The sequence below is a fragment of the Nyctibius grandis genome, chromosome 1 (assembly GCF_013368605.1).
Source record: "Nyctibius grandis isolate bNycGra1 chromosome 1, bNycGra1.pri, whole genome shotgun sequence".
In the NCBI taxonomy this organism is placed as follows: domain Eukaryota; kingdom Metazoa; phylum Chordata; class Aves; order Nyctibiiformes; family Nyctibiidae; genus Nyctibius; species Nyctibius grandis.
Window position 1 is genome coordinate 114432854 of NC_090658.1, and position 27603 is coordinate 114460456.

Below are 27603 nucleotides of genomic sequence, written 5' to 3' on the forward strand. Positions count from 1 at the left end.
AGAATCTTGTCAGTTAAGTATAAAACACTATTTGTTGAATATAAGTGTAGTATGTATCAAAGATCATCATGACAGTAAATTGGTATTGTTGGTTTACAAACAGAGAAACAAAAGTAGTAGTAGCTTTCCATCCCTAATGATTTGGAATGAAAATGTTAGATCCTTTAATTTTGCAATGGATGCAGGTACACAGAAAGGACCTTGTAACAATGGTTCAGCAGTGGAAAAATTACAGTAACATCAGTAAGAATATAACTTCTGGGATACATGCTCAAAGACTTTAACACTGTGTCGTAAACTCTTGAGAAATAGTAGGTTCAGACATGGGATCAGGTGATTTTTAATTTGAAAGTCCTTTTCAACAAAGTTGGGGGGGAGTTGTTTGTTTTGTTTCTTTAATGTTGAAGAGCAAGGATTTTTTTTAAGTAATCTTTTCTATCTTTTAGTTTTCCTCATGGAAATATTACCATTTTTTTAAATAATAGATTTTTTTTCCTGATGGTTATTGAGAAACTACAGGGCGTTGCCAACAGAACAGACAGCTCCTTTTTGTTCCTTACTGAAAACAGCAAAAAAGCAGCAATGCAAACAGCTCAGTTTCTAATACATGTAATATTCTAAAAACTCCAAGTTGTCACAGCCAACTTTAACGTTGATGTTCCATGGGAAAAGAGAAAGTTAGTGTATAGGCAGGTAAACAGGTACAGTCTGTTGCAAACACTGTTCCTGTCCAATTAAAAAATAAGTATTGCTTCGTTATGCATATTGAAAAGAGTGTTTGCTCAAGCATGCAGAAGTATATAAAATAATAGGCTTCATGAAGACTGTTCTCTACTACACAATGGATAGTTCTAGTATTTACAGCTGAGTTTTCTGTGTCTCTCCCTGTTGCCTGGATGCAGAGAATATTTTAATTTCATTCTTCAGTAACATTTAAGTGGCAGCAGAAAGGCTGGGTTACAAGATACATGTTTTCCTCTCCACCTTGTTCCTTCTGATTTTTGCTGCCATCACTGATCTTCCATTTCTTCTTGGTAAAATACGGTTACTGACTCTTACCACTGTTTCAAAACATAGAACTTGTTATAGATATTAAAGATGTAACCTTTGCCGATAACCTGTTCTGAGGACCTGGCATAAGTAAACTTACTGTGTTGACATTGGATTCTTGTGTTGAACTCTGTTCAGGTGGAATCATCAGTCCATTTTTACCACTTGGATTTGATTATCTTGAACAGTTCATTCAGCTTTGTCCTGATTAAGCGAACCAGCATACCTTGCCTGCCTTTTGTCTGCCATTTGTATGAGCTTCACTACAGTGACATCTGAGTACCCTGAAAAAATTATTTACCTTCAAGTTTTCCTGTGAATTAATAGGAAATAATATTACCCTTGCTTTCATTAATGGTGGTGGGGAAAGAAGTAAGAATCAATCCCAATAATTGCAAGAGGCAATGACTATAAACCTGCTACAGCCCAGGAATTCAGCATGACTGAAACCCAAGGCCTCGACCTCTACCTTGTGGACAGCCTTCAGGTTAATAAAGTGCCTAAGAAAATACTCCCGTAACGAGTCAGGCGAGTCTGTTTAGCCCATTGGCAATGGTTAAGGAAGTGTGACAACCACGCACCAGTTCCTCTACTGGTGTTCCTCCAGTGATGATTCCCAGAAATTTGGCGTTTCTGGAAATCATCATTGCAGTCCTCAATGTGAACTGTGTTTTGTAAACAGCCAAATTAAAGTTATTGAAAACCAACAGGATAAAAAAAAATTAATCCTTTTGACTCAAGACTTTGGATGAAGTCTACGTACAGTAGATACAGTATGTTATACTAAGATAAGTGGAAATACGATTGGAGAAATATTTGACCATCTCTAGTTTGTTCTTGCTGGACCAATATATAATTTTGTTCTGGCTTCTTGCTTCGTGTAAATGACCTGAGGTAACTGATGGCCTCTGCAGTGACGTGAGCAAAAAAAGAAAAAGGGATGTCCGTTACAAGTGTGAAAACTATTTTTGCTGCAGCTCTTGCTCCTAGCTCTAGCCCTTCTGTCTAAATCACAGCAAGCTGAGACAGCACAAGTATGTATTACAAAGACATCTTTCAAGTGCAGTGCTACTGGTATGTAGGCAGAATTTAGATCAATATGCAGATTTCTCAATCCTGTAATATTTCTGTCTGTAAGTCTTCACTCTGTATGACCATAGAAGTGCTGTGGTAAAGATCTCATGAAGGATTGTCTTTTCCCGACACTGATACAACACCGCAACATTGCTATTCAGAAAGATAGAATGGGCACACTGTTCCCTTTTGCTCCCTGGCAGAGCTGTGCATGGATTGAATAGAGCAGACTGCCGCTCCTCTGCTGATAAGGCATTGACGCTGCAATTTCACATCGTATTATTTTGCCAGTTGTAGCTATTAGTACAATACTCCATTATAGTTTTTATCGTTATGATCGTTAATGCGCACACAATGCTGTGAGCTCTCTCAAGTTTTGTGTATCTCATCCATTAGGAATGTATCCGTTGTTGGATTGCTCAAGGTACCAGAGGAACAGAAGTCTAGAGAGTAGAAAGGAAAACAAGCTATCTGCTGTTGGCTTTTTGTTTGGCTGTTTTTCCGAGTATTGTCGAGGGGCAAACTAATATCTTTCCTTCTGGAATCATGTCAGCAATAGGACCAATCTTAAGAGTGCTTTTGAAATTCTGGACCAAAATGCTTATGTGTCTTGCTTTTTATTAAATCACTTTTCGTACTTAAATAGCACACAGCAGATATCTAGTAACCTTAAATTTCAAGATAGTCACTTAGCAGTTGCTTTCCCCAGGAGAAGTAATTGATTTTGCATGTTTTCTTCTTCTTTCTTTATGACACTTACCTCCTTATGGAAGGAAAGGGAGAGTAAATCAAACAGAGCATCACTTCTTTCTTTTTAATTTTGTTTTGTATTAGTTACTGTACCAAAATTTTTCAGTTATGACTTAGCCTTTGATTTTTTTGGGGTGAGGGGAGATAGGGTGGGAGCAATTTTAGTCCAATTCCTGCCTGAAATTCTGACCATTTTATAATCTATTGATGCTATTCTCATGTGTCTTAAAGGACAGGATGTTCCCTTGATGTGTTACTAATTGTATGTGTGCTAAAGTTACAACAGGTTTTGTTCCAGTTGATATTCTTGCATGGAAGTTCATCAGTTGCTGAAATGTGTGATTCAGGATTACATGTACGTGTGTGTACATATATAATTTTTCTATATATAAACATACACATAGAAGTGAATAACATGTTGCAAGCACAGCTTTGCCACTACTCTTGCTCAAGACAGGCTAAGTTCCTCTTGGCTTCACATTAGATTGTTCATTCCCCTTCAAGATTTTATGCAGTGCTGATCATTCTGGTACCGGAGGATTCGTTTCTTACCTTTCTCAAATTTAAAAAGAAAATCAGTCAAATAGGCAGTCCAGACAAGCAAATATCTAGAAGAAATATGAGGCCCGAGAGAGAACTTGTCTTTGATGGAAAAAATTATTTTGGTTACTCATCTGCAGTCCAGCTTGTTACCGATGGAAGGAAAGAGTGCTGGTCAGATATGAGAGAAGTCCTACAATCAAAAAGAAAATAACAAAGCTAATGTTGAGACCTACCTTCCCCTGCTTGTTTGTGATTTCTTGTTGGGCAGCTGTGGACATGTAGATCAGCTTTGTGGTGCTTGAAACTAATACTGCTATGCCAGTTTTATAACTGTTTAGTAGATACTTGTACTCTGATTCTTACCCATAGGCTCTACCTTAAGCCCTTCAGACAGCAGGTTAATATTCCCTGGACCTTTAGGTGACCCTCTGAGTTTGATAGAATGGTGATTTAAGTCTATATCTAAGTGTATTCTATCTCAAGTAGAATGACAGTAGGATAGTGATAGACTCTACTGCTATAACTAGCCCTCTTTAACCAGGGTTACTGCATTTGCCTAATCATGATTGTTAATACATGTCTACTTAATTCTAGTCGTTCCCCTAATTGAGCTTCTTCAGAGGCTGAAGACCTGAAAGGAAGGGAAGACCCTGTGATCAGCAAGGCAAATATCATTAGCCTGCCTGTAACTGGCAGCAGGCATCTTTTTTTTTTTTTTTTTTTTTTCCCCCCTCTTCTTGCCATGATTGACTGGAAGCACATAGAGCTTTGCTGGCCTCTGGGTTGAAAGACAGGAAAAAGCATGATTTACTTAGTGTTCTCCCTCACTCCAAATGAGGCAGCACCAGCTTCTGCTTCCCCTAGGACACGGCAGATACCAAGAGCATTGTGGATGGGAGCAGGTGGGTTTGGCTGCCTTCCTTGGTTTGTCCCTTCTTGCCAAGGGAAACTTGCCTCAGCAGGGCAGCACTGGGCTGAGGCCAGGCTGTCCCCCACCTCTACCAAGAGGAGTTGCCCTGCTTACTTTGAAACAGGAGGGAGGGGGGACCTAATGGATTGTGAGGTTTTATAGAGCTCTGGGTACTTTTCAGCAGCTGTAATGTCTTCCTGTTTCCCACCAGCTGCTGGCAAAGCTTAGAGCTTGCTGCTTGTGCTCACTTCCCCCAAACCTCAGTAGAGAACTGATACGGATCTTGACATGTGATGTGTCAGTAGAGGCCTCATGGTCAGAGGTCACTGTGTGTTTGCATAGCAATTCACATGGCTGTCTGGGTTCTGACTTGTCTTGTAGGTGCTGTGATGACAAAACTTCTTGCTTATATAATAAACTCACCTATTTACAGCATAATTAATGTACAGTTGGGAACTGCAGAACCATGAGTGAAAACTAAACTTGATCCAGAGCCTTCAGCTCTTCCCCTCTCCTGTGTGATGTTACTAAGTGAGATTAACATTATCTGTCTTCATCTGGGTGTTGGGAAAACTAGTTCATTTTTGTTTGCATAATGTTTTGCATGTGAAAGGTCCTTTGTTTGTGGCAGGTATATTGTCCTCCCACTCAGAAATATTCATTCTGTTCTGAAATAGAATAAACTTTTACCAAACAACCATATAAGGGAAGACTGAATTTTTTTGTTGTTTCTTTTTGCCTCCTGAATGTTTGAGATTCATCCTGCATATGTTGGCATTTGAAAACAAATTTCTTCTTCTAAAGTTTACTCTGTGTGTTTCTACCAATTGCAGCCCTCAATAAGTGAAAACAAGCAGCTTATGCAAGATAATGGAGGGGTAAAAATCCAACATGAAAAAAATGTTTACATATACATCCACTTGAAGTATCTATTCTAAGATGAAGATACGCACAAACCGCAAGATATTATCCTTGTCTCATTTGGCCATTCTCTGCTGACTATCTACTGATGTGAAAGATTTCTCTGAAGAAAAATTGTTCATCTTCTATATATTTTACAGTACACACTCATATAAATGTGTATATAAACTCCCTCAAAAAAACCCAACCCACCATTTCAAAGGATAGGCAGCTGTAAGTCTTTATTGCCTTCCTTTTCTCTATTAAGACATTCAGCTGGAAACTGGCACTTGTTTTTCAGGTTCATTTATTTCCTGTTGCTTGGTCCTGCTTGTGACTTCCACAACCATTGATTGCTGTGTCTCAAAGGGTATTTGCCATGGTCTAGTATTTCTCAAGCTGAAGAAGTCAGCAGGGCTCCTCTTTCAGGGATAGCTCTCACTGAAAATACCTGCCTCCTTGATGATACATTTCTTCTTGCCTCACCTTCATCATTTGTTGACTCATGGCCTGATGCTGACACTTCCCTGTACTCAAACTGGCAGAGTTACTCTGCTGCAGACGGTTTGGAGGCTTCATTTGAGCAGAGGGGTGCTGCACCTCGTCCCTAGTGTGACTGCCTTGTCTGTGAGTTGTTTGCATCAGTTAAGTCGTCTGTACCAGGGACTGCTGTGATATTTGGGTGTACTGTCAGAAAATACTTGGGCAGAGGTAGAGCCAAAGCAGCAAAATCTGCACTGCTGTCCACAGGCTAAATCAACAGCTGTCTTTGCACTAACCACAGTGGCATTTGCAATGAGTGAGTCCCTGCTCCTGGCAGGCTGTTCTCTATTTCCCATCCTGAGATTCTACCAGCTGATGGGAGCACAAGGACTTTTGGACAAGACCAATTTTTAGAGCTCAGGAAAGGATGCTCAGGTGGTTTGTCCTGAGACATGAGAGCACATGGGTTGCGTTTATCCTCCCCAGCCAAGACAGTGTCTGGCCATCATTCACAGGCACGATAATGTGACTGGATTTAGGCTGTCAACATAGGCACTAGCACGGCTACAGAACAGCTGGTTCAGGGGGGAAGAAAAGGCATTTACCCTTGGCAATTTTGAACAAAAAATATCCTTAAACAGAGGCCCAGTGTTGGGCAGGTAGAGGCAGAAAGCCTGTCAAACAGAGCTTTTTCAAATTACTTGCCACTTTGGGGAAAACTTTTATCACCTGTGACGTTATCCATCTCTGGTCCTGGCCAAGGTCCCTTTCCTGGTGTGTACCTTCTTGTTCACAGCATGGGAGGCCAAATTTGGGCACTAGATATTTCCCCGTTGCAGAGCTCTGGAGAGCCTTGTAGGTGCTTGTTTTAGAGCCAAGGTTTTGTATGCTTGCGTAGCATGATTTTTGTCTCTGCAGCGAAACAAAGAATATAAAGAGCAAACATGTAAGACTATTCTGTTACTGCTTTCTTATTTGTAGATTTGAAGTACTGAATGTCAAGATAAGTGACTGTTTTGTCCTTTGATTTATTCTTAAGGATGATGCATCAGCTGCACTGTTTATAAAAATTGGAATTTTGATAGTGAAGATTTGTTTGAAAGTAGATTATTGTCTCTGAGAAGATGTCTATAGATGTGAAAATGCTCTATTAAAGTTCAAAGTAGCATCACAAACATTAAACATCTGTCTAATGTACATCTGTCTCTGAGATCTAGGTGGTTTGTGAGGTTGAATATAACTTGTGTTCTTGGATTTGGTCAATATAGCTGACAGTATATCTAATAAAGAGAAAAAAGATCTCTCCCACAGTCATGCGTATGTCTCAAACAGATCTCTGTGATTAAGTATGCATAGGTATTTTCCAGTAAGCCACTTGTCAACCAAGTAGGATTAGGGTGATACTAAAAAGCCAGATTGTAGATCTGCCATAGAGAATTGTGCACACTGCGGCAGCAATGCAAGAGTATTTCAAAGTTGAGCCTGTGATTAAATAAGAATAGATTTGAACAGGATTATAGCTGCTACTTTAGACAAAAAGGCCATGTAGTAAGTTTGAAAGAAGCTTAAAAGCCCTCCAAGGAACCTACTGGTTTTTTTCTTTCATGTTTTCTTGCATGCTCTAAGTGTACTACTGAAATCTGGCAGAAAGTAGTTTTCTTTTTCTATGAAACACTCAGATTAAAAGTGCATTTGTCTTATTACCAGATGAGCATTCCTGTTGCTTTTAGAAGTGTCCACTGAAATATTAAGAAAAGGTAGCATGTGACGGTTATATATGGCTACAGGAATCCCTGCTCTACAGGAACAGGGAATACTCAGGCTCGAACCTCACTTGGTCGTTCTTCCCTTCTCTTTAGAGAATACCCCAGCTGTAGGCTGCTTATTTTAGAGGAGTTTTTCCTCTCGGGATTGTTCAGCTTTGTCTAAATGGAAAGTCTTTCTAGAAAGTGATGTTTTCTTCAGGGAAAAGCTCTCTAGTCTGGAGTGAATTTGCTGTTTGGCCAAAAGGGAGGGGAGCTTCTATTCCAGGAGTATTAGCCTCCACCTGAGATGTGGACACCCAGATTCATGTCTCTGATTTATTTGTGGTGAGAGACATTCACTCACTCTCATGCACACTCTCTCTCCCTGCCCCAGTGAGTATTGCACACTGCATCGATATTTACTATTCTAATCCAAAGCTAAAAATGAGCATTACATCACATTACCCAAAAGACTTAACAGACAACTTCTCTACCACTATAAATACCTATTCACCAGACTGATTGCAGAATTAGCTTAGTGGAATAACCTTGGTATTCCACTGTCTTCTGGCAAGAAAAAATATCACCACCTCATTATTCATTTTTAAGTAATGTAAAGAAAAATACCTGGTATGCAGAACATAAGAATATTACAAAATACTGCCAGAAGTAATTGTTGTAGTAGTTTTGTTCACCTGTACGGCCTTATCACATGAATTCTGAGCTTTGGCTTAGTATCCTTTTAGCACAAAAACTTACCCATAAGCCAAACTTTAGATTTGTAGCTACAAACCACTGCTAAATAAGTGCTTCTCACTCAATATCTTTTTATATTTTTCATATTCTTTCCTAGATTTTAAGGCCAAAAGGGATCATTACATTCATCCAGCCTGATCTCATTTGTAATGTGGATCATAAAATACCAGCCAGCATTTCCTGACTCTTCATGTGGTTGAATGCAATTTTTATGTGAATATGTGTGCATGTATAAATATGTATGTATATTTTTAGAAGTTCATCTAATCCTGGTTTGCAGATGATACAGAATTTGAAAGACTTGAGCAATTCAGTTAATAATCATCTTACTTGGAAACATTTTCTTGTTCAGTTTGAGCTTTCTTCCCAATATTATTTTCCATTTCCCCTCTTTGCATTGAAACTTAGGCCTGCTTATTTTACAATCAGATTTTTTGGTTAAAAAAATATTTTAAAAATCTCCCTTGTTGAAAAAGCATGTCAGCCCTTCCTTGTATTCCTGAAGTGCGGTGCAAAACTCTTAGTGATTGTCTGCCCAAAGTGAAGGGTTATTTACCCGGTTAATATTTGTGCACAGCAGCATCTGCCTTTGTCTACTTTTAATATTAACCTTTAACAAATGCATTGTAAAAAATTCATTCCCTTTGTTTTTTAGAACTTGGTAAATGCTAGATTTCTTTCCTTTTATTTCTTCTTTTTTCCCTTTCAGTTTTATCAGTAAGTGTTTGGTTTTTTTAAAATGTTTTGCCAATACCAACATGTGATGATTTTACGTGTAGTGCACATTTCGTTTTGGTATGGCTGTGGCCTAGTGCCACAACTAAAATACATTTGAAGTTTTAAGAAATAAATCAAATGATACAGTGATGATATACTTGGCTCTGCAATCCTGTCATGCTTTTTTGGCCTTTCCAAATCCATTGACTTATTTATAAAATTTCCCATATGACTTGGCACTTCCATCACAGAATCACAGAATCAGGTTAGTTGCCTGGGGGAAGAGGCTGACTCCCACTCCACTACAACCTCCCTTAAGGTAGTTGTAGACTGCAATAAGGTCACCTCGGAGCCTCCTCTTCTCCAGGCTAAACAACCCCAGCTCCCTCAGCCGTTCCTCATAGGTCAGACCCTCCAGACCCTTCACCAGCTTGGTCGCCCTCCTCTGGACTCGCTCCAACACCTCAACATCTTTCTTGAAGTGCGGGGCCCAGAACTGGACACAGTATTCAAGGTGCGGCCTCACCAGTGCCGAGTACAGAGGGACGATCACTTCCCTAGACCAGCTGGCTACACTATTCCTAATAGAGGCCAGGATGCCATTGGCCTTCTTGGCCACCTGGGCACACTGCTGGCTCATGTTTAGCCGGCTGTTGATCAGCACCCCCAGGTCTCTTTCCGCCGGGCCGCTTTCTAACCACTCTTCCCCCAGCCTGTAGTGCTGCATGGGGTTGTTGTGGCTGAAGTGTAAGACCCGGCACTTGTTCTTGTTGAACCTCATGCCGTTGGTCTCGGCCCATCTATCTAACCTGTCCAAATCCCTCTGTAGGGCCTTCCTACCCTCCAGCAGATCGACACTCTCACCCAGCTTGGTGTCATCTGCAAATTTGCTGAGGGTGCACTCAATCCCTACGTCTAGATCATCTATAAAGATATTGAACAGCACCGGCCCCAGAACTGAGCCCTGGGGAACACCGCTAGTGACCGGCCGCCAGTTGGACTTTGCCCCATTCACCACCACTCTCTGGGCCCGGCCATACAGCCACTTTTTAACCCATCGAAGAGTCCACCCATCCAAGCCCCAGTTTGTCTAGGAGGATGCTGTGGGAGACAGTGTCAAATGCCTTACTGAAGTCTAGATAGACTACATCCACAGCCCTGCCCTCATCTACTAAGTGGGTCACTTGGTCATAGAAGGAGACCAGGTTGGTCAAGCAGGACCTGCCTTTCATGAATCCATGTTGGCTGGCCCCGATGCCCCGATTGTCCTGCATGTACCATGTAATGGCACTCAGGATGATCTGTTCATTAGTGTAGTCAGAAGTCTGCATTTTGACAAAATCCACCTAGCAGCTGTTAAGAAAATAATACGGGGTAATCTTTTTGCCTGCCTAACTCTCAAATAAAAGGTGACGTCTTTAAAAGCCATTCCTTGTCTCCTGTGATGGCAGCAATAACATGTTCTTAAAAGTAAACTTGTTATAACTTTTCAAAAAGGTATGCTCTTCTATTTTAAAAAATGAAGTTGTTCACCAAAAATATCTTCAAGTGTTTTTAATTACATGCATTTTGTATTGTAAAATTACCTTAGGCACCAAGTGAACACATATTTTTTCTGTCGAAGTAGACAGTAGATAAATGTTGCTCCACATGGAAACAATGAAAGTCACATTCCTTCTTATGACAGTTTTTTATTTGGTTTTGGGTGTCAGGAGAAATAAGTCAAAGTACCATTATCAAAAATAGGTATAATTTTTGCTCGAATTCTCCTAAAAGAAAATTAAAAGCCAGACATTTTAATTCTTTATATTGAGATTTTCCTGTGGCCTGTGCAGTTTTGTTAGAGTTAAATACAGCAGAGTAAAATTATCTGTTATGGTTTGGAAATTCTGATTTTATGGTTTGGAAATTTTGATTCTTATAGGGTATTTTGATCTTTATAACGTTAGACAAAATGATGTGCAGCTCTAAAGCAACAGCACATCGATGGTCACTGAATATACCTTTCTGTGTGGCGCAATCCTTGATGTACAAAGGTTAGAAGTACAACTCATCTTGCAAGAGCTTTAAATATTAGGCTATGCTTGGCAGCGTCAGAAAGGAAGTAATCCCTTTATTAGCCATCTGTCTGAGGCTCAGGCAGAAAAAACGTGTTCCTAATTTATAAAGGCAGCAGTAAAACCGCTGCTGAGTTGGGCTCTCTCGGTTGATCCTTGTGAGAAAATGGATCTGGGCCAAAACTTCTCAAAGTGGATGTGCTCCTGCCCTTTTTCATGGGGACAGCAAACAACAGTAGGATTCTCGGGTTACTAGGTGAAAGAAAAAGCCATCCAGACACCAGAAAGGACAAGAGTGATGTTCAGAAAGAGGAGAGCAGGGATGCTCAAGGAGTGTGCATACACAGGGAAAAATACAGGTGTAACGCTCGGGGGAGCTAACCAGCCTCTTCTGACTGATCTTAGCAGCAACTGAGGCATGCGATGCATCTTGACCTGCAGTTTATATAACCTTATATAAAGTTTTAAATATAGTTTATATATATGTGTTTTATATATATAGTTTATATAGTCTATATATAGTTTATATACAACACATAGGTTGTGCAGGGCTTTGCTTTCCTTTGTCTAGAGGAAATTACAAAAGCTGTGTGGCAGTATTCATGGGGTTCCCTGTCTAACATTAATATATGGTAGAATATTACAATCTCCTTTTAATTTAAAAATATAGGAAGTAATGAAATGAATATTATGGTATAGATCTGTATAGTTAAGGAACCCAAACAACTTCAGTAGTGTCCTAGAGTGCCATCATATAATAATTGTTATTTTCCTCCCCTGACTTATTTGATATGCTGAGAGTGTGCATGCTGGCCAGAAATCTAAGCTACTACATTTACCTGTTCCCTTGTTGCAACTGCAAACACTGTAAAACAGAGTAACTTGCCTAACGCTTGTTACAAATTGACGTGTTTTCGTTCTGGTTTGGGAAAGGAGTAGGAGCACACAGATGGTCTGTTACTGTAGCTGGACTGATGACTAAAAACTTACACACTTGGTCCTCTCTTCTCGCTGGCTAGGCAGGTCTTCATCACCCCAGGTGAAGGTTGTCAGAGTATAGAAATGAAGTACAAAACTGAATGCAAAGGAAATGTTTCCTCTTATGACCTACTTAATTCAGTAAAGAGTTATTTTTTGTGAAACGCCAAGTCTTACCCTGTCTTCATCATGTCAGACTACATGCAGAAGCAGAAATGTACAGAATAACCACCATCAGTTTTTGATAGGTTTAGCGTATCTCCAAGTGTGACTTACTTAAATATTTAGTTATTTAATTACTGAAACACGATGAGTTTTTTTTTAAAGAAAGAAACAACTGGAATTTAGCAAAAGTATTGCTTCAAATAAAAGTAACTTTCCATTGATACACATCCATTAAAAGGAAGAATAAAGATGCTCCTCAGCATACTGGTTTTATAAGGGTCAGTAAATAACAAGAAGGATATCTTGAGACCTGATTCCAACCTCAGCCCTTAGATACCTAATTTCAGCTCCTGTTTTCTCTGAGAAAAATTAACTAATACAGTTCATTTTGAAAGTTGTTTGGGGTGACTTTAACCACATTTTTTCATTCATCCTATACAGTACTTTATTGCCTTAATGGAAAGGCTATGAAGATATTTTCTTCCAGCATGGGATCAACTACAAGCTGCATAGAAAATGAGCAACAATTTATTTGTCATCTTTTTGTAGTTGTTTTGTAATTATTTTTTCATAGCATATAACTGAGCACCTAATCCTACTGCGTTATTTTGCTTCCATGCTGGTGCATTTCTAGTACTGTAGCCAGTTTAAAATTTTCTGACACAAGTGGCACATCTTGTGTCCACTCTCAAGAGAAGCCACAACTACCTTGTGCTTCAAATTCTCTTGCAACCACTTTGGGTTACTCCTTCTCCACCCAAGAAATCTCTGGAGTGAGGAGGTCTTGAGTGGACAGAGTGTTTTATCCTCTGCCTAATTTACAGTGATATTTCATGGCCTCAAGACAGCATCTGTGTTCCCAGGAGGTGTAGCATAAGAAGTGCGCTTTGGCCATGCTGGTTTTGAGGAGGTAGGGGCCAGTGCCACATCAGGGGAAGGGGAAGGCCTTGGACACTGCTCGTGGCAGGGATGAACTGTGTCATTCCTTGGAAGATGTGAGGAAAGGGAAACAAATGGAATGGGCTTTGGCAATGGTCCCAGACAGGTTGAGGAAGAGAATTAACCACATTAATGATTAATGATGGCAAAGCTCATTCAGCTTGAAAAGTACTTTCTGTAAGTGCTAAGTGCTGGCATTAAAAATGTATGCGTTTTCATTTTAATCCACACTTGGCATCTGCAAATGGAGGGGAAAGGGAAGAGCCAGCAGTGTCATTATGGCAACACTAATACCTCACTACAGCTAAAATCGCCATTTGCCAAAGCACACAACCTAGGACCTGGTTCTTGCAGAGCTCAGCCTGCTGTGGTTGCTGCCAGTGGTTCTCTTGAACTGCTCCACTACCCGCCCTGCAGAGTTCAAAGCGAAGGCTTGAAACCTTCTGCAAGTCAAACACCTACTAAGTGAACAGTTATCTTCATTAAATCCCTACTGGTAAAGAGGAAGACATAGACCATAATCTATCACACATGGATTTTTTACACATGTAAAACTTTTGAAGATATCAGTTATCCAGTCTCTGTTTTTCTTTTCCAAAAAATAGATCTGTTTCTCCGTTGAGTAGGAGACACAGGGAAGGGGACTCTGACAGAAATGATTTGTTGTGCTGTCAAGGTGGTGTCATGCTGCCACCACAAAAGCTGTGTACCAGAGCAGCAGAAATTACGTGGGCAGGAAGTGAAGTTTTTGCTGCAATCAAGCTGCAAGAGGTTAAATTGAAAATAAAATGTTAATATAGGTGATAGGGTCCCTGAAAGGAGCGGAAGAGATGTATCGAGAGGCAGAACAGAAAGAGAAGAGTCCGAATGGGTAGACTCAAATTCTGGACCTTAGCAGCTGTAAGCCGCATTCAAAGGGTTAGTCTGGAAATGTGCTCGTTGATGGGCCCGTTTGATGGTGTAGAAGAAGGAAGAAGCAGCTTTGTGCTCTGACCTGCAATTAGGCACGCAGGACTCGGCAAGGTCAACGCAGCCCTTTGCCTTCCCAGGCTGATGACGGGTCAGCAGCTGCGTACCTTTTGCAAGTTCTGTCTGAAATGGTACTTGAAGTCCCTGTTTTGCCAGCTTGCTGCAGAGTGTGTAATTCCTCTCACCTCCCACCCAACTGTGTGCTGAGCTTGTTTTGTATCTTCATTTCACTCCGCTGTTGGTCTAGCCTCACTCTCCATTCACATATCTGGTAACAGAGGGTTAGGGACCTACTTTCTGTAGTTGTCTCCAGTTTACCACTGCCAGCTGAGCTCATGAGCAGGGTTAGAACACCAAAGGTGACCCATCCGCTGGAAAGCAGACCCTTGTTTGGTCTTTCTGTGTAGTGTCAGGCTGGTAGAAGTTGCACGGTACCTGCAGGGAGTAGGATCTATCTCTCTCTCCATTGCTCTGCTTGCCCCCCCGCAGCAGACACCTATGCGATAGCTCTCACCTTGATGTGGGAAGTGTGGAGGTGAGGGGCGTGGTTGCTCTTCAGATATAACAAGGTTTGGCCTTAATTTGCCCTTAGTCTGAAATATCTGCCTTTCTTCTCTGTTTTGTTGACAGTTGTGCTGTGCACTACTGTGTTAGATGCTACGTTTTTATCTTTGACTTGCGTAAAATGCTGTGGTTGCTAGGGGAGAAAAGCATTAGTATTACCACTATTTATTATTCAGTCCCCATGGAAACAGTAGTTCTTCTGGGACTCCTAATTCTCACATTTTTCCTTCTTATGGAAAGGATATATCTTTAACCATGAAGTTCAGATAGTTATTTTCTAGAAATAGAAGGCAAGATACGCCACTCCCTTTTGCTTTCTGTTGTGCTTGACAGATGTCTGTCTATGGGTAGTTACTACTTACTAAGCTGTGTTGTGGTTTCCAGTCACATAAAGATTTTTGGAGTGTGGTTAATCTAATTTTATCTTGGAGGTGTTTCATTATTTTTTTTCCCCCTCCTAGCTCCCTGTTTGATTTGTTCTTTTCCCCATTATTGTTATTTTTTAATTTGCTGCATATTTTAAATTGAGAGAGAGTTACTTGATGGGGAAATGAACTTACTTTTTCTATTTAAAAGTATGACTGTAGCAAAAGCTGTGAGCATGGCCCATGGTTGTAAAAGGGACACAGTAGTATCTGTTTTTTCAAAGAAGTTTAAGTTCTTCAGATTTTCAGAGGAAAGCTGTTAAAATACTGAGTGATTTATTCTTGGTGGGATAGTTAACTCAGTGTTTGGCTCTCTTACAGTGCCTAAAACAGTATGTGGAACTTTTGATCAAAGAAGGTCTAGAAACAGCAATCAGCTGCCCTGATGCTGCCTGCCCAAAGCAAGGTCATCTGCAAGAAAATGAGGTACACTTTTATTGCAAATAGGTTAGGTTCTTTTCTTTCCAGGTTGTTTAAATGTATCTTGCTCTGTATGTTACAGCTGCCATTGTTGCCAACATACGTTTTTAATAATTCTCTAAAGTCAAATATTTTGTCTCCATTTGTTGAAAATGCCTTAGATTATTGCTGTTCCTAATTGGAAATTTGTCTTCTCCTTCCTTCAACAGATTGAGTGCATGGTTGCATCAGAAATCATGCAAAGGTATAAGAAGCTACAGTTTGAAAGAGGTAACACACGTAACAGCCATTGAGAGACTATGGGAATTGTATCACTCCAGAGCGACCCCATAAATCAGAATCTGGCTCTGCACATGTTCGTGCAGTATCATTGCGCATTAATTGTTTGGTCATCAAAAAAAAAAAAAACCAAAACATCACTAAAACCAAAAAAAGTTTCTGTTCTTGCCTATGTGATTCCCAGAACTGTAACATTCTGGAAATAAACTAAGGAAAGAAAATTGCTGTGTATTATATTGCTCTATGACTAAGGGAGGGAGTGACTTCTATTTCAGCCTTTGCTGTTTGAGTTGATTACCAGCACTCTAGAGGCTGGGAAGATAGACTGACCCCTGTTATGGAGCAACCATTATCTCTTGTGGTGGCATCTGGTGCAGAATTGCTAGGCACTTCATGATAACATGAACCTGGATATTTTTTATAAGGATATAAGCTGACTGGGTGCCTGTGGGGATGTGGAATTATGCCTCCATAGAGAACTTATAGGACCCTTCCTAGAGACCACTGAAGTCATTGGTAGGTTTTTATTGACTTAGTGGGCTTTGAAATATGAAATGACTTACCATTAAGCAGCCTTCAAGAAAGGGATGAAACTGTATAACAGTCTTATGCTACTGCTAATCATGTGGTTACATTAGGGCAGAGACCAACTTGAAATAGAGTCCTACTGGGCAAGGCACTGTAAAAACACTTTCTTATGGGTTATACCTGTATAGTATATGCTCTATTTAACTTCAAGTACAACTAAAGAAAAATACAACATCTCATTCTCAGAACTAGTTTAGTTCAGTGAATGAATGTGGGCAATTAATTCAAATTTGGGAAACTCACTTTGGTGCCTGTTTGCAAAGCAGGCCAGATTTAAGTCTAAGTGGGTAGTATAAATTAAAAGGCTTCTTTTGAAAAAATGTGTCTTCAAATGCCCTGCCAGTCAACCTCAGCTGGAATACATTGTTATGGAAGGCCGGTCTTGTAACCGCCTTTGAATTTTCTTCTTTTACGCCCCTTTACAGAAGTGCTTTTGGATCCGTGCCGGACTTGGTGTCCATCCTCTACTTGCCAGGCAGTTTGCCAGCTCCGGGAATCAAGCCCACAGGACCCTCAGCTGGTCCAGTGCAAAGCCTGTGACATTGAGTTCTGCTCTGCTTGCAAATCTAGTTGGCATCCAGGTCAAGGCTGTCAAGAGAACATGCCAATCTCTTTTCTTCCAGGAGAAACAAGGTAAAGTATTGCCAAAGATCAAGTATTTAGAAGCAAAACTATCTTTGAACAAATGGGAGTATGAACAGTAGAGAGGCATTTTCCTGACATTTTGTTTTAAAGCTGTTTCCTTCACTTAGTCATTCCTATTCTTTTAATGCTGTATTCCAAAACTGGATAGCTCTTGGCAGCCTCTCTCCTTGCTACCATTCCTGGCAAAGCACAAAGGAGCTGCTTGAGCCTCTATCAGCCGCCCTTTTGCCCCAGTGGGAAAAATATGATATCCAGGCAGCTCATGAGCTTCCCTTCAGAGAAGATCTTGTTGCTGCTCTATTCTGGACAGTGTAAGGGTTGGTAACATCAGGCCAGACAGTGATTTTTAGGATGCTCTGTCAATCATCCCAACTGCTGCACATTTGGCCAATGATCTTAAGTTCTGTTTCGGGCTGTTTCCAGTGGTGTACTGCAGCCAGTGAATAAGAAAGGCTGTCATGCATGTGTTCCACTTAATGTCTGGGCTTTTTCAAAGACTGTATAGCAGTTCAAGGCATCATTAAAGCCCGGGACATTCGAAGCATTTAGGTGTGAACTAGCTGCTGCTCATCTGATATATTGCAGGAGAAAACTGTATAATATCTATTAGTATCACTAGATAACGAAAACAGCTGGTAAAATACGTGGTAAAGAAAATGTCCTGACTCCTACATAGGCACTGTAGTCATTAAACATTTTTTTCTAGACATATGTTTGAAAAATAAAGTATAGCCAAAATATCTGAATAATAAAACTCAGTTGAATACCTGGATCTCTAGTAATTTCTCTTTTTTTTTTTTTTTTAAATGAAAGAGTAGGCCTGTCTTCGTAGCAGAATTCTTAGACATTCTTCTTTAAACTGACATGGCCACGTATCTTATTAATTCCTCACTCTCTTCCACAGTTCAGTTTTTAAAATGGAAGAAGATGATGCTCCAATCAAACGCTGTCCAAAGTGTAAAGTTTACATTGAACGAGATGAAGGCTGTGCCCAAATGATGTGTAAGAACTGCAAACATGCCTTTTGCTGGTACTGTCTGGAATCTCTTGATGTGAGTACATGCCATGCACTCTGGTTCTCAGAAGCTTAGAAGTTCATTGCTTTGCCATCCAGCTGCCTCATTAATCAATTAAGTAGTAGCTCACTAGCTTCTGCCCAATTTGGTGAACCGCAACCCACCAGAGCTGATGCTGGTAGTTTGTTAGGATTTGTATGCTCTGTTTTACTTGTGTGACCTGTGTGATCGTAGCATTTTGCCTGTGTGAGTCAGTAAATAATCATTAAAAAGTAAAATTTTATGAAAATATTCTGTTCACAGTCTTTCTGTGGCACCTAACATGGGGGAGGGGCGTAGCTTCTTTTTTTAAATAATACTTCGTTTACTACTGACTTTTCAATGTTCCCCTTCTTGAAGGAGTTACAGGATGTGTATAGCATTGTTCTTAGTCTGTGGAAGTTTAACGGACAAACTCTAGATTTGATGCGTCACTATGCAGGAGACTGGCCATCAGATTTGTTTACCATTCATTGTATTCTGTGGGACAAGAAATAGATCTGACATATGAAAAAGAATACAATGTTCTCCTAACACCCGAAATTTGTCATTCTATAAGGTGTTGCTGTCCTATGTTTATGGTTTTTTAAAATCAGCCTGTTATCATGCCCAAGGACCACAGTATATACAATATACAACATCTGTTTCCATGTCATCTATTTTATAGCATTGTTAACAATAGCAAAGGAAATGTTTTAGGTTCCCGAAAGCTACTGTGACTGTTCAGATCCTGTGGTTGTCCCATTTGAATACTTTACTAAGAGTCCTAAAGCCACAGGCTTCTTGTGTGCTCAGTTAAAAAGCAGTATTCCCTTGGCACTAGGCCTGCTATGCTGGCTGGTTTGTGAAAGGATGGCAGCACAGACAGGGTCATCACTTCTCAAGAATCTGTATTGTGCTTTTATTCTTCAACTAGTAAAAGGAGCCACCTTTGGGAAGTCTGCAGTACAAGTATTCATTTTCCTTTGCTCTTTCTGTATGTGTGTAAAATATATGCAATGGTCAGCTGATCTTCTTGGATCCTTTTGCTAAACTCCATGATAGCATTTAAATATGCAGTTTGAGATCCTTTGGGAGAAGAATTCATTATAGATATATAACACTTGCTAAACAAACCTCTTTGTGAAGATGCTTAACTGTAAACAAAGCGCTTTGAAAAGGTTGGACCTGGCCATAAGCTTTTATCTTCCTGTACAGTTCCTGGTTATAAGTTCTCAGGAAATAATATTTTATAACTTGAAGAACAGCTTGTGCTTGTGTTTATTGCTTACCTTTTCATTTAATATTTTGTAGGATGATTTTCTCCTTATACATTACGACAAAGGACCTTGTCGAAACAAGCTGGGACACTCCAGGGCGTCTGTTATCTGGCACAGAACACAGGTAAAACGCAGATCTTGAAAAGCTTTGTACAGGTCTACTACTGTCATAGTGCCTTCCTTTGCCTTACTCATTTTAACACCTTAAGGTAAAATTCTGTGCCAAATGGTAACTGATTTTCGTAGCAGATTTAAAGAGGGCAGTAGCTTGGAGAGGAGCAGTTAGCTCTCCCAGAGAGGACACTCCTTGGCAGAAAGCCACTGAGAACTAGAAGGGGTAAGTTTGCAGAGCCAGTTCAGTGTCAATCCAGATGTGTTCTCAGTAAACCTGGAGGACAAACTAGTTTACCACCATCCATATTGTTAACAGGGAAGCTCGTCCTGCAAGGGATCTTTAGCTCCAGATCCAGAACAGAAAAGGAATTAGCCTGAGTATGCTCAGTTATCTTGCTATGGACTCATTCAGAGAGCTTTAAACTAGATTCGAAGGGGGATGGGGAAGTAGCTGGGCTTGCACCACTGGGGCAACGCTCTAGTGTTGAGGTAGATCAGGAGACCTCCCATCCCCCTGGGGTGAAATCGGTGTGCTCAGCTCGCTCCCTGAAATGCCTGTACACCAATGCACGCAGCATGGGGAATAAACAGGAGGAGTTGGAAATCCGTGTTCGGTCGGGGGGCTATGATCTAGTGGCAATTACAGAGACTTGGTGGGACACCTCGCATGACAGGAATGTGGTCATGGATGGCTATGTCCTGTTCAGGAAAGACAGGCCACTAAGGAGAGGTGGTAGAGTTGCTCTTTATGTGAGTGAGCAGCTAGAATGTATTGAGTTCTGTCCAGGGGCGGATCAGGAGTGAGTTGAGAGTTTGTGGGTGCGAATGAAGGGGCAGGCTGGCAGGGGTGATACTGTTGTGGGTGTCTATTACAGGCCACCGGATCAGGATGAGGAGGGTGATGAGGCCTTCTACAGGCAGCTGAGAGCAGTCTCTCAATTACAGGGCCTGGTTGTCGTGGGGGATTTCAACTACCGTGATATTTGCTGTGAGGCCTACTCAGCCAGCCATCCTCAGTCCAGGAGGTTCCTCCAGTGCATTGATGATAACTTTCTGATGCAAATGGTGGATGAGCCAACTAGGACAGGAGCGCTGCTGGATCTTATCCTTACTAACAAGGAGGGTCTGGTTGAAGCGGTGAAGGTTGAGGGCAGCCTTGGTTGTAGTGACCACGAGATGGTGGAGTTCAGGATCTCATGTGGCAGGACCAGAATAGCTAGCAGAATGACAACCCTGGACTTCAGGAGGGCCAACTTTGGCCTTTTCAAGCAATTGCTAGGGGAAATCCCATGGGACAGGGTAGTAGAAGGTAAGGGGGCTCAAGATAGTTGGTTAGCATTCAAGGACTGCTTCTTCCGAGCTCAAGATCAGAGCATCCCAGCAGGTAGGAAGTCAAGGAAGGGTACCAGGAGACCTGCGTGGTTAAACAGGGAACCGCTGGGCAAACTCAAGTGGAAGAAGAGGGTGTACAGATCATGGAAGGAGGGGCTGGCCACTTGGGAGGAATATAAGTCTGTTATCAGAGGATGTAGGGAGGCAACTAGGAAAGCTAAGGCCTCCTTGGAATTAAACCTTGCAAGAGAGGTCAAGGACAACAGAAAGGGCTTCTTCAAATACATTGCAGGTAAAACCAACACTAGAGGCAATGTAGGCCCACTGATGAATGAGGTGGGGGCCCTGGAGACAGAGGATAAAAAGAAGGCGGAGTTACTGAATGCCTTCTTTGCCTCTGTCTATACTGCTGGAGGCTGTCCTGGGGAGCCCCGGACCCCTGAGGCCCCAGAAGAAGTCAGGATAGAGGAGGAATCTGTCTTGGTTGATGAGGGCTGGGTCAGGGACCAATTAAGCAACCTGGACGTCCATAAATCCATGGGCCCTGATGGGATGCATCCGCGGGTGCTGAGGGAGCTGGCGGAAGTCATTGCTAGGCCACTCTCCATCATCTTTGCTAAGTCGTGAGCAACGGGAGAGGTGCCTGAGGACTGGAGGAAAGCGAATGTCACTCGGGTCTTCAAAAAGGGCAAGAAGGAGGACCCGGGTAACTATAGACCGGTCAGCCTCACCTCCATCCCCGGAAAGGTGATGGAACAACTTGTTCTTGGTGCTGTCTCTAGGCACATCAAAGATAGGGGGATCATTAGGGGCAGTCAACCTGGCTTCACCAAGGGGAAGTCATGCTTAACCAACCTGATAGCCTTTTATGAGGACATAACCCGGTGGATAGATGATGGTAAAGCTGTGGATGTGGTCTATCTTGATTTCAGTAAAGCGTTTGACACGGTCTCCCACAGCATCCTCGCAGCTAAACTGAGGAAGTGTGGTCTGGATGATCGGGTAGTGAGGTGGGTTGTGAACTGGCTGAAGGAAAGAAGCCAGAGAGTGGTGGTCAACGGGACAGAGTCCAGTTGGAGGCCTGTGTCTAGCGGAGTCCCTCAAGGGTCGGTACTGGGACCAGTTCTATTCAATATATTCATTAATGACTTGGATGAGGGAATAGAGTGCACTGTCAGCAAGTTCGCTGATGACACAAAACTGGGAGGAGTGGCTGACACACGGGAAGGCTGCGCAGCCATTCAGAGGGACCTAGACAGGCTGGAGAGTTGGGCGGGGAGAAACTTAATGAAATATAACAAGGGCAAGTGTAGAGTCCTGCATCTGGGCAAGAACAACCCCAGGTATGAGTACAAGTTGGGGACAGACCTGTTGGAGAGCAGCGTAGGGGAAAGGGACCTGAGGGTCATAGTGGACAACAGGATGACCATGAGCCAGCAGTGTGCCCTTGTGGCCAAGAAGGCTAATGGCATCCTGGGCTGTATTAGAAGGGGTGTGGTTAGCAGGTCAAGAGAGGTTCTCCTCCCCCTCTACTCTGCCCTGGTGAGGCCGCATCTGGAATATTGTGTCCAGTTCTGGGCCCCTCAGTTCAAGAAGGACAGGGAACTGCTAGAGACAGTCCAGCGCAGAGCCACGAAGATGATTAAGGGAGTGGAACATCTCCCTTATGAGGAGAGGCTGAGGGAGCTGGGTGTCTTTAGCTTAGAGAAGAGGAGACTGAGGGGTGACCTCATTAATGTTTATAAATATGTAAAGGGCAAGTGTCATGAGGATGGAGCCAGGCTCTTCTCAGTGACATCCCTTGACAGGACAAGGGGCAATGGGTGCAAGCTGGAACACAGGAGGTTCCGCATAAATATGAGGAAAAACTTCTTTACGGTGAGGGTGACCGAACACTGGAACAGGCTGCCCAGAGAGGTTGTGAAGTCTCCTTCTCTGGAGACATTCAAAATCCGCCTGGCCGCGTTCCTGTGTGATATGGTCTAGGCAATCGTGCTCCGGCAGGGGGATTGGACTAGATGATCTTTCGAGGTCCCTTCCAATCCCTAACATTCTGTGATTCTGTGTGATTCTGTGACTCCAGTTGACTCAGTCATGTAGGTTGGATAGAAGGTAACCCAGTGAGCTTATCAGTAGTTTCAAACACAGATTCAAATTGACAGTTACAAAGAGTGTGGGGATACATCTTGTAGTCTACATCCAGTCTTGCTGGACCCAGCATGAATGCTGGTAATGAAAGAGCTCTCTGCACTACTTTGATGCGTACAATATAAATGCCAGTGTGTGACTTGGTCCAATCTACTGCCTTTATAGTCACTTCAGAGATACAGGGACATCTGGGTATCTGAGTCATCTCTTCCTAAATTAGCTGTGTGCCAGTAAAAAGCTACCTTAGCTTGAGATGATGTGCTTTTCTTGAAGTACAGAGTTCTTCCCATTTGAGCATAAACCCCAAGTCTAGAGAACAAACCCTAAGTCTGGATAAACAACTAAACTGAAATAAAGGGAGAAGGATCACACCCCTCTCCCTCCACATACACCCCTGGGTGCCTGAACTACAGACCGGGTTTTGCTTGGCTTAGCCAATGGTATCTTAGGAAGAGTGTGGGTACATAAGCTTTCTTGATGCACCTGTAATATGAGGTGATTAATCTGATATTTGGAATCTGTTCTTAGCCACAGCCGTTAGTGCAAATATGTTTGATAGACAGTATATTTGATGTTCTAGTCATTATTGAGAAAGGAAGTGATAACTCTCTACCTATCAGGATATAATTTTGCTAAACCTGCTAAAGCCAAATCAACATTGCAATAGTTTCCTTATGTTAAGTTTCTTTGAGTATTTATCCAAGGCAAATTGAGGTAAGCCTTTGGTTTGTTGTTTGTGGATTTAAAAAAAAAATATTTATTTTGGCCAGAGGGAATGGAGATGCCAAGTAGCGCATCAACTTCTTCAGAAGCAACAGAATCAAGTAGAAAAAGAGTAATACTCAGCAGGCAGTTTTGCTTAAAAAACAAACAAACAAACAAAACCAAAAAAATAAACAAAAAACCCCACAACAAACAAAACTAAACTTAAAGAATTCTTTGATGGCATATTGAGGCTGAAAGGAAGGTGTAAATAGATATCTTGTAAAAATTACCAGTAGTCAATCCAGTCCTCTGAGTTGCTAACTGCCAACTTGGGTCTGTCCGACCAGTGCACCCTTAGCCTGGGCTGAAAAGAGCTAGGCAAGGGCATGCTGTCTACAAAGAGCAGCATGGCAATAGTTGCAGCTCACGGTTTTAAAAGGAGATTAGAATTTAGCTTTGGTTTATATCTGTACTAAATAAATGCAAATAAATAAATGTAAATGGAAGTTGCATCAGCTTGTCAGCATCTCCAAAAAAAGAATGAGTAATGAAACGTGCACACCTCTGAAGCTGAAAAAGAAATTGCTCTTGGCAAGAAATTAATATTGTTAGGGCAAGGAAGTTTGAGATCCTTCTCCCTGGACAGACAAAAGCCAAGACTGAAAGGATCCGGGTAGTGGGAGGCAGCCCCAGGGCCGTGAGTGCTGTCCCACAGCGCCATCTCCTGCAACCAGCCCCTCCTCTCAGCCCCGCCTGAAAACCCCTGGAGAGTGGAATTGCAGAAAGAAATACCGTAGTAATCAGAATGGGAAATGGTCCGTGGCCGACAAAAGTACTAGTAAATCATCCCGTCTATGCCATGGCTAATTAAATATTTGCCAGTTAATTGAAGCCCTGGCTAGAAGAATTCTTTAGCGAGTACTGCACTCTAATTTCGTTTTGCCTTCTGTTGTGAGGTTTTGCTTGCAGATTATCATTCCACTCCTGCCTTCATTATTCAAAATTATTCACGGACACTCTCATCTGAATAAATCTAAATTATTTTCTCAAATAATTTGTGGGCATATTGTTGCAGCATTACTCTTACAGTTGCCTATGGCAAATGGGAAACTTCCTCAGGCAATGAGCTTCAACTTGAATGTTTTTTTAATAATTTTCCAAATTTAAACTGTAGAAAATAATGCAGTTTGGCACACTGACAGGATGGGTAGGTCTGTGGTCCTCTGCCCATGCTGGGAAGAGGGTGATCAATAAATGTAAATGAAAACAATGCTTTTAGATAGAGTTAGGTCATGTCCCCTGAAGCAGCAGGACGAGCTCAGGTCTGACTGCAAAAGGTGTTTGGCATATGCAAAGTCCTCCTATGATCCATAGTGTTTGTAATCTGTGGCTGAGATTCCCAAGCTTGTGTTTCTGCTGGTGGGAAGTTTGTGGGAGTCTACCCAGATTCTCCGTGAACAACACCAGAACTTTGACTGATTCTTTTTGGAGCTTTCTCCAGCAAAAAGGGGAGCACCTGAAAGTGGGAGTCTCTAACTCTCTTGTAGTCTTGATCCTGATATTTAATATTTAGGTTTGATGAAGGAAAAAGTATCTAGTCAGTTCTTTCATTAGTTGTTGGAGGTACAGCAAAACTCAAAAAGGCAAATAACCATCTGCATCAGTTTGTGTGGTGGACCTGCTTTGTGTGGCACAGTTCTGACTGGAGCAATGAAACATGAACATTCGCTCTCTGATTTCACTCATGTTTACTGATCGCAGGAGCTGACTGTAGCGTACACATGGGGGGGATGTCCTAGCTCTGCTAAGGTCAATATCATTTGCTGAGATCCTTTTGAAGGACGCTGATGATGCACTGGTGTCAGCAGAATCTAGACAATTGTTATCCCTAATGCAATGCTATTCCCTTCTCTTGCAGGTGGTAGGAATTTTTGCAGGATTTGGTCTTCTACTTTTGGTGGCCTCCCCTTTCCTTCTACTTGCTACACCATTTGTTCTGTGCTGCAAGTGCAAATGTAATAAAGGAGATGATGACCCTCTACCTACCTAGACTGAGAGAAGATTGGACTCATCACAACATGTGTTTTGATTTTATTGTTGCTGTTGATATTCCCCCCTTGCACTTACGTTGCTGTAGCCTTACTTGCCCCATTCTGCTTTTCATTGACACACAGCCTTGGTTCCAGGAACTGTTGTTACTACTGTTGCATAGATCAATTGATAACAGACAAGGAGGGTAATGGAAGGCAAGTTTGGTGCTAAAGGGAGAGCGTGGACCCAGGTAGCTATCTGAAATGAAGAGGTGATACTGCTAAAAATATTGCAAAAGGTTTCTGCTGCCCTGCTCATGGACTAGGAACTGTGCTGAATGACATCAGCAAAACAAGCTAAGAACACATCCAAATCTAAACTTTCTGCATATCCGTTTGCTTCCAAATTTGGTGTATTATTCCTGTAGATATTTATGTTGCCTATCATTTAGATCAGATAGTCAACTTAGTGTGACTTTACCATGCTTATTACGCATCTGGTTTTGTTAAAGCCATCACAATGTCCTTTTTAGTATCTATTTTTCCAAGTGTAACAAAATCAACAAGGTGCATATAGGCCATCCTATGCCTTTCTTGAAATTTGGGGAGGGTTAGAAGGACAAAGTTGGTCCTGTTGCCTTCCAGGAATTTTTTGAAGTCTTATAAGAAATTTGTCTGAAAGCTGCATTTTAAAAAAGGATTGATGAAGCTATAAGGTTGAGTGGTGACACAAACCTGCTATCTAACCAAGGTTCTTTTAAAAATGCGTTGATGGTATTGATTACCGCTGGAGCACTAGTGTTTTTCTGAATTGTTATTTTTTGCTGTTGTTTAGGGTTCTGCTACACTTACAGGGCTACGTAACTTCTAATCCAGGTATCTTAATCTTTTTATATAGAGAGATATATATAAAATCCTATTTAAACCAAATGTGTAAATAGCTGTGCTATTGAAATATTTTGGAAGTTCAAGATAGCTTGCTTCTGTCTTTAGGGCAATTACTAAAAAATACGAGACTAACTTTACTCTTTAGCAGACTCTTGGGCTATCAATGAATCTTTCCTTTTAAGTATAAAAATGCATCAGGTTTATCCCTGTAGTTAATAATAAAAATGCCTGGGATATTTGTGGAAGTTGTACTTTACATTTAAACTACTTAGCCCATTTTCAGAGTTGATATCGTATGATGTATGGTGTATGCTGTTAATAGCAATGCTGTGACAAAACAAGTTTTCATTTGAAAAATAATCAGTTGATTTGATAGCTTTGCGAAATTTGCAGTGCTGTGTTTCCAGGGTAGTAAAGCGTGCTAGTCAACATACTATTAGTCATCGTAGTTTCTCTTTAGAAATATTTCATTGAAAACCATTTTGCTCTGATTTAAAAGCCTTCAAGAATTTGAATAATAACTTCTTGCCATGAAATATGAAGCACCTGAAACAGTGTGTATGTCTGTGTGTAGTACTGAAGGAAAACGTTCTTTTGAATGGCTCGTGGACTGAAGTTTGACTGCGGTTTTTCCATCATCATTTATTTCTGTGCATTATCAATGTACTGAGATGAATGAATATGTTGAAGCCACAATAACTTTGCACTGAAAATGTATTAAAACCTTTAAATGCAACTGCTTCTGGCTGCTGTTACAGGCTGGGAATATGTTTTCATAGCTCAAGCATAAGGAAATTATTCCTTTCTTTATTATCTTTTGGTTTATACTGTCTATTTGTTAAATAAAAAGACTGTAGGGTACAATTTTGTAAAGGGCCACTGTCTTTTTGTAAAACTACTCTTGAATTTCTTCTCCTCCCTCTTCTTCCAAGTTTATTGGTATCCAAATTCAAACTGTATCTAACCACAGATTTTAGCTCCGGGAGCTGGAAGTTATCTGTAATTCACTTATTTGGCTTGATTTTAATGAGTTCAGCCATTATAACGTGAAGAAAAAGGATAGCTGGTTTCCAGCAAATCTGAACTCCTTGTGATGTCTTCAGATTGTTTATGGC

The 27603-nt window shown here is 41.3% G+C and overlaps 1 protein-coding gene across 2 annotated transcripts in view; it reads left to right on the forward strand.

Moving 5' to 3' along the window:
• The window catches only part of RNF144A (ring finger protein 144A), a 72550-nt gene extending 45148 nt beyond the window's left edge, over positions 1 to 27402 (forward strand). For both annotated transcript variants that reach the window (XM_068403709.1, XM_068403719.1), the window contains 6 exons: positions 15347 to 15451; positions 15655 to 15715; positions 16738 to 16945; positions 17862 to 18009; positions 19306 to 19395; positions 25489 to 27402. In XM_068403709.1, the coding sequence (XP_068259810.1) occupies positions 15347 to 15451; positions 15655 to 15715; positions 16738 to 16945; positions 17862 to 18009; positions 19306 to 19395; positions 25489 to 25620 (744 nt within the window). In that variant the 3' untranslated portion in view covers positions 25621 to 27402. The remainder of the gene's footprint in view (positions 1 to 15346; positions 15452 to 15654; positions 15716 to 16737; positions 16946 to 17861; positions 18010 to 19305; positions 19396 to 25488) is intronic.
• The last annotated feature ends 201 nt before the right edge of the window (positions 27403 to 27603 follow it).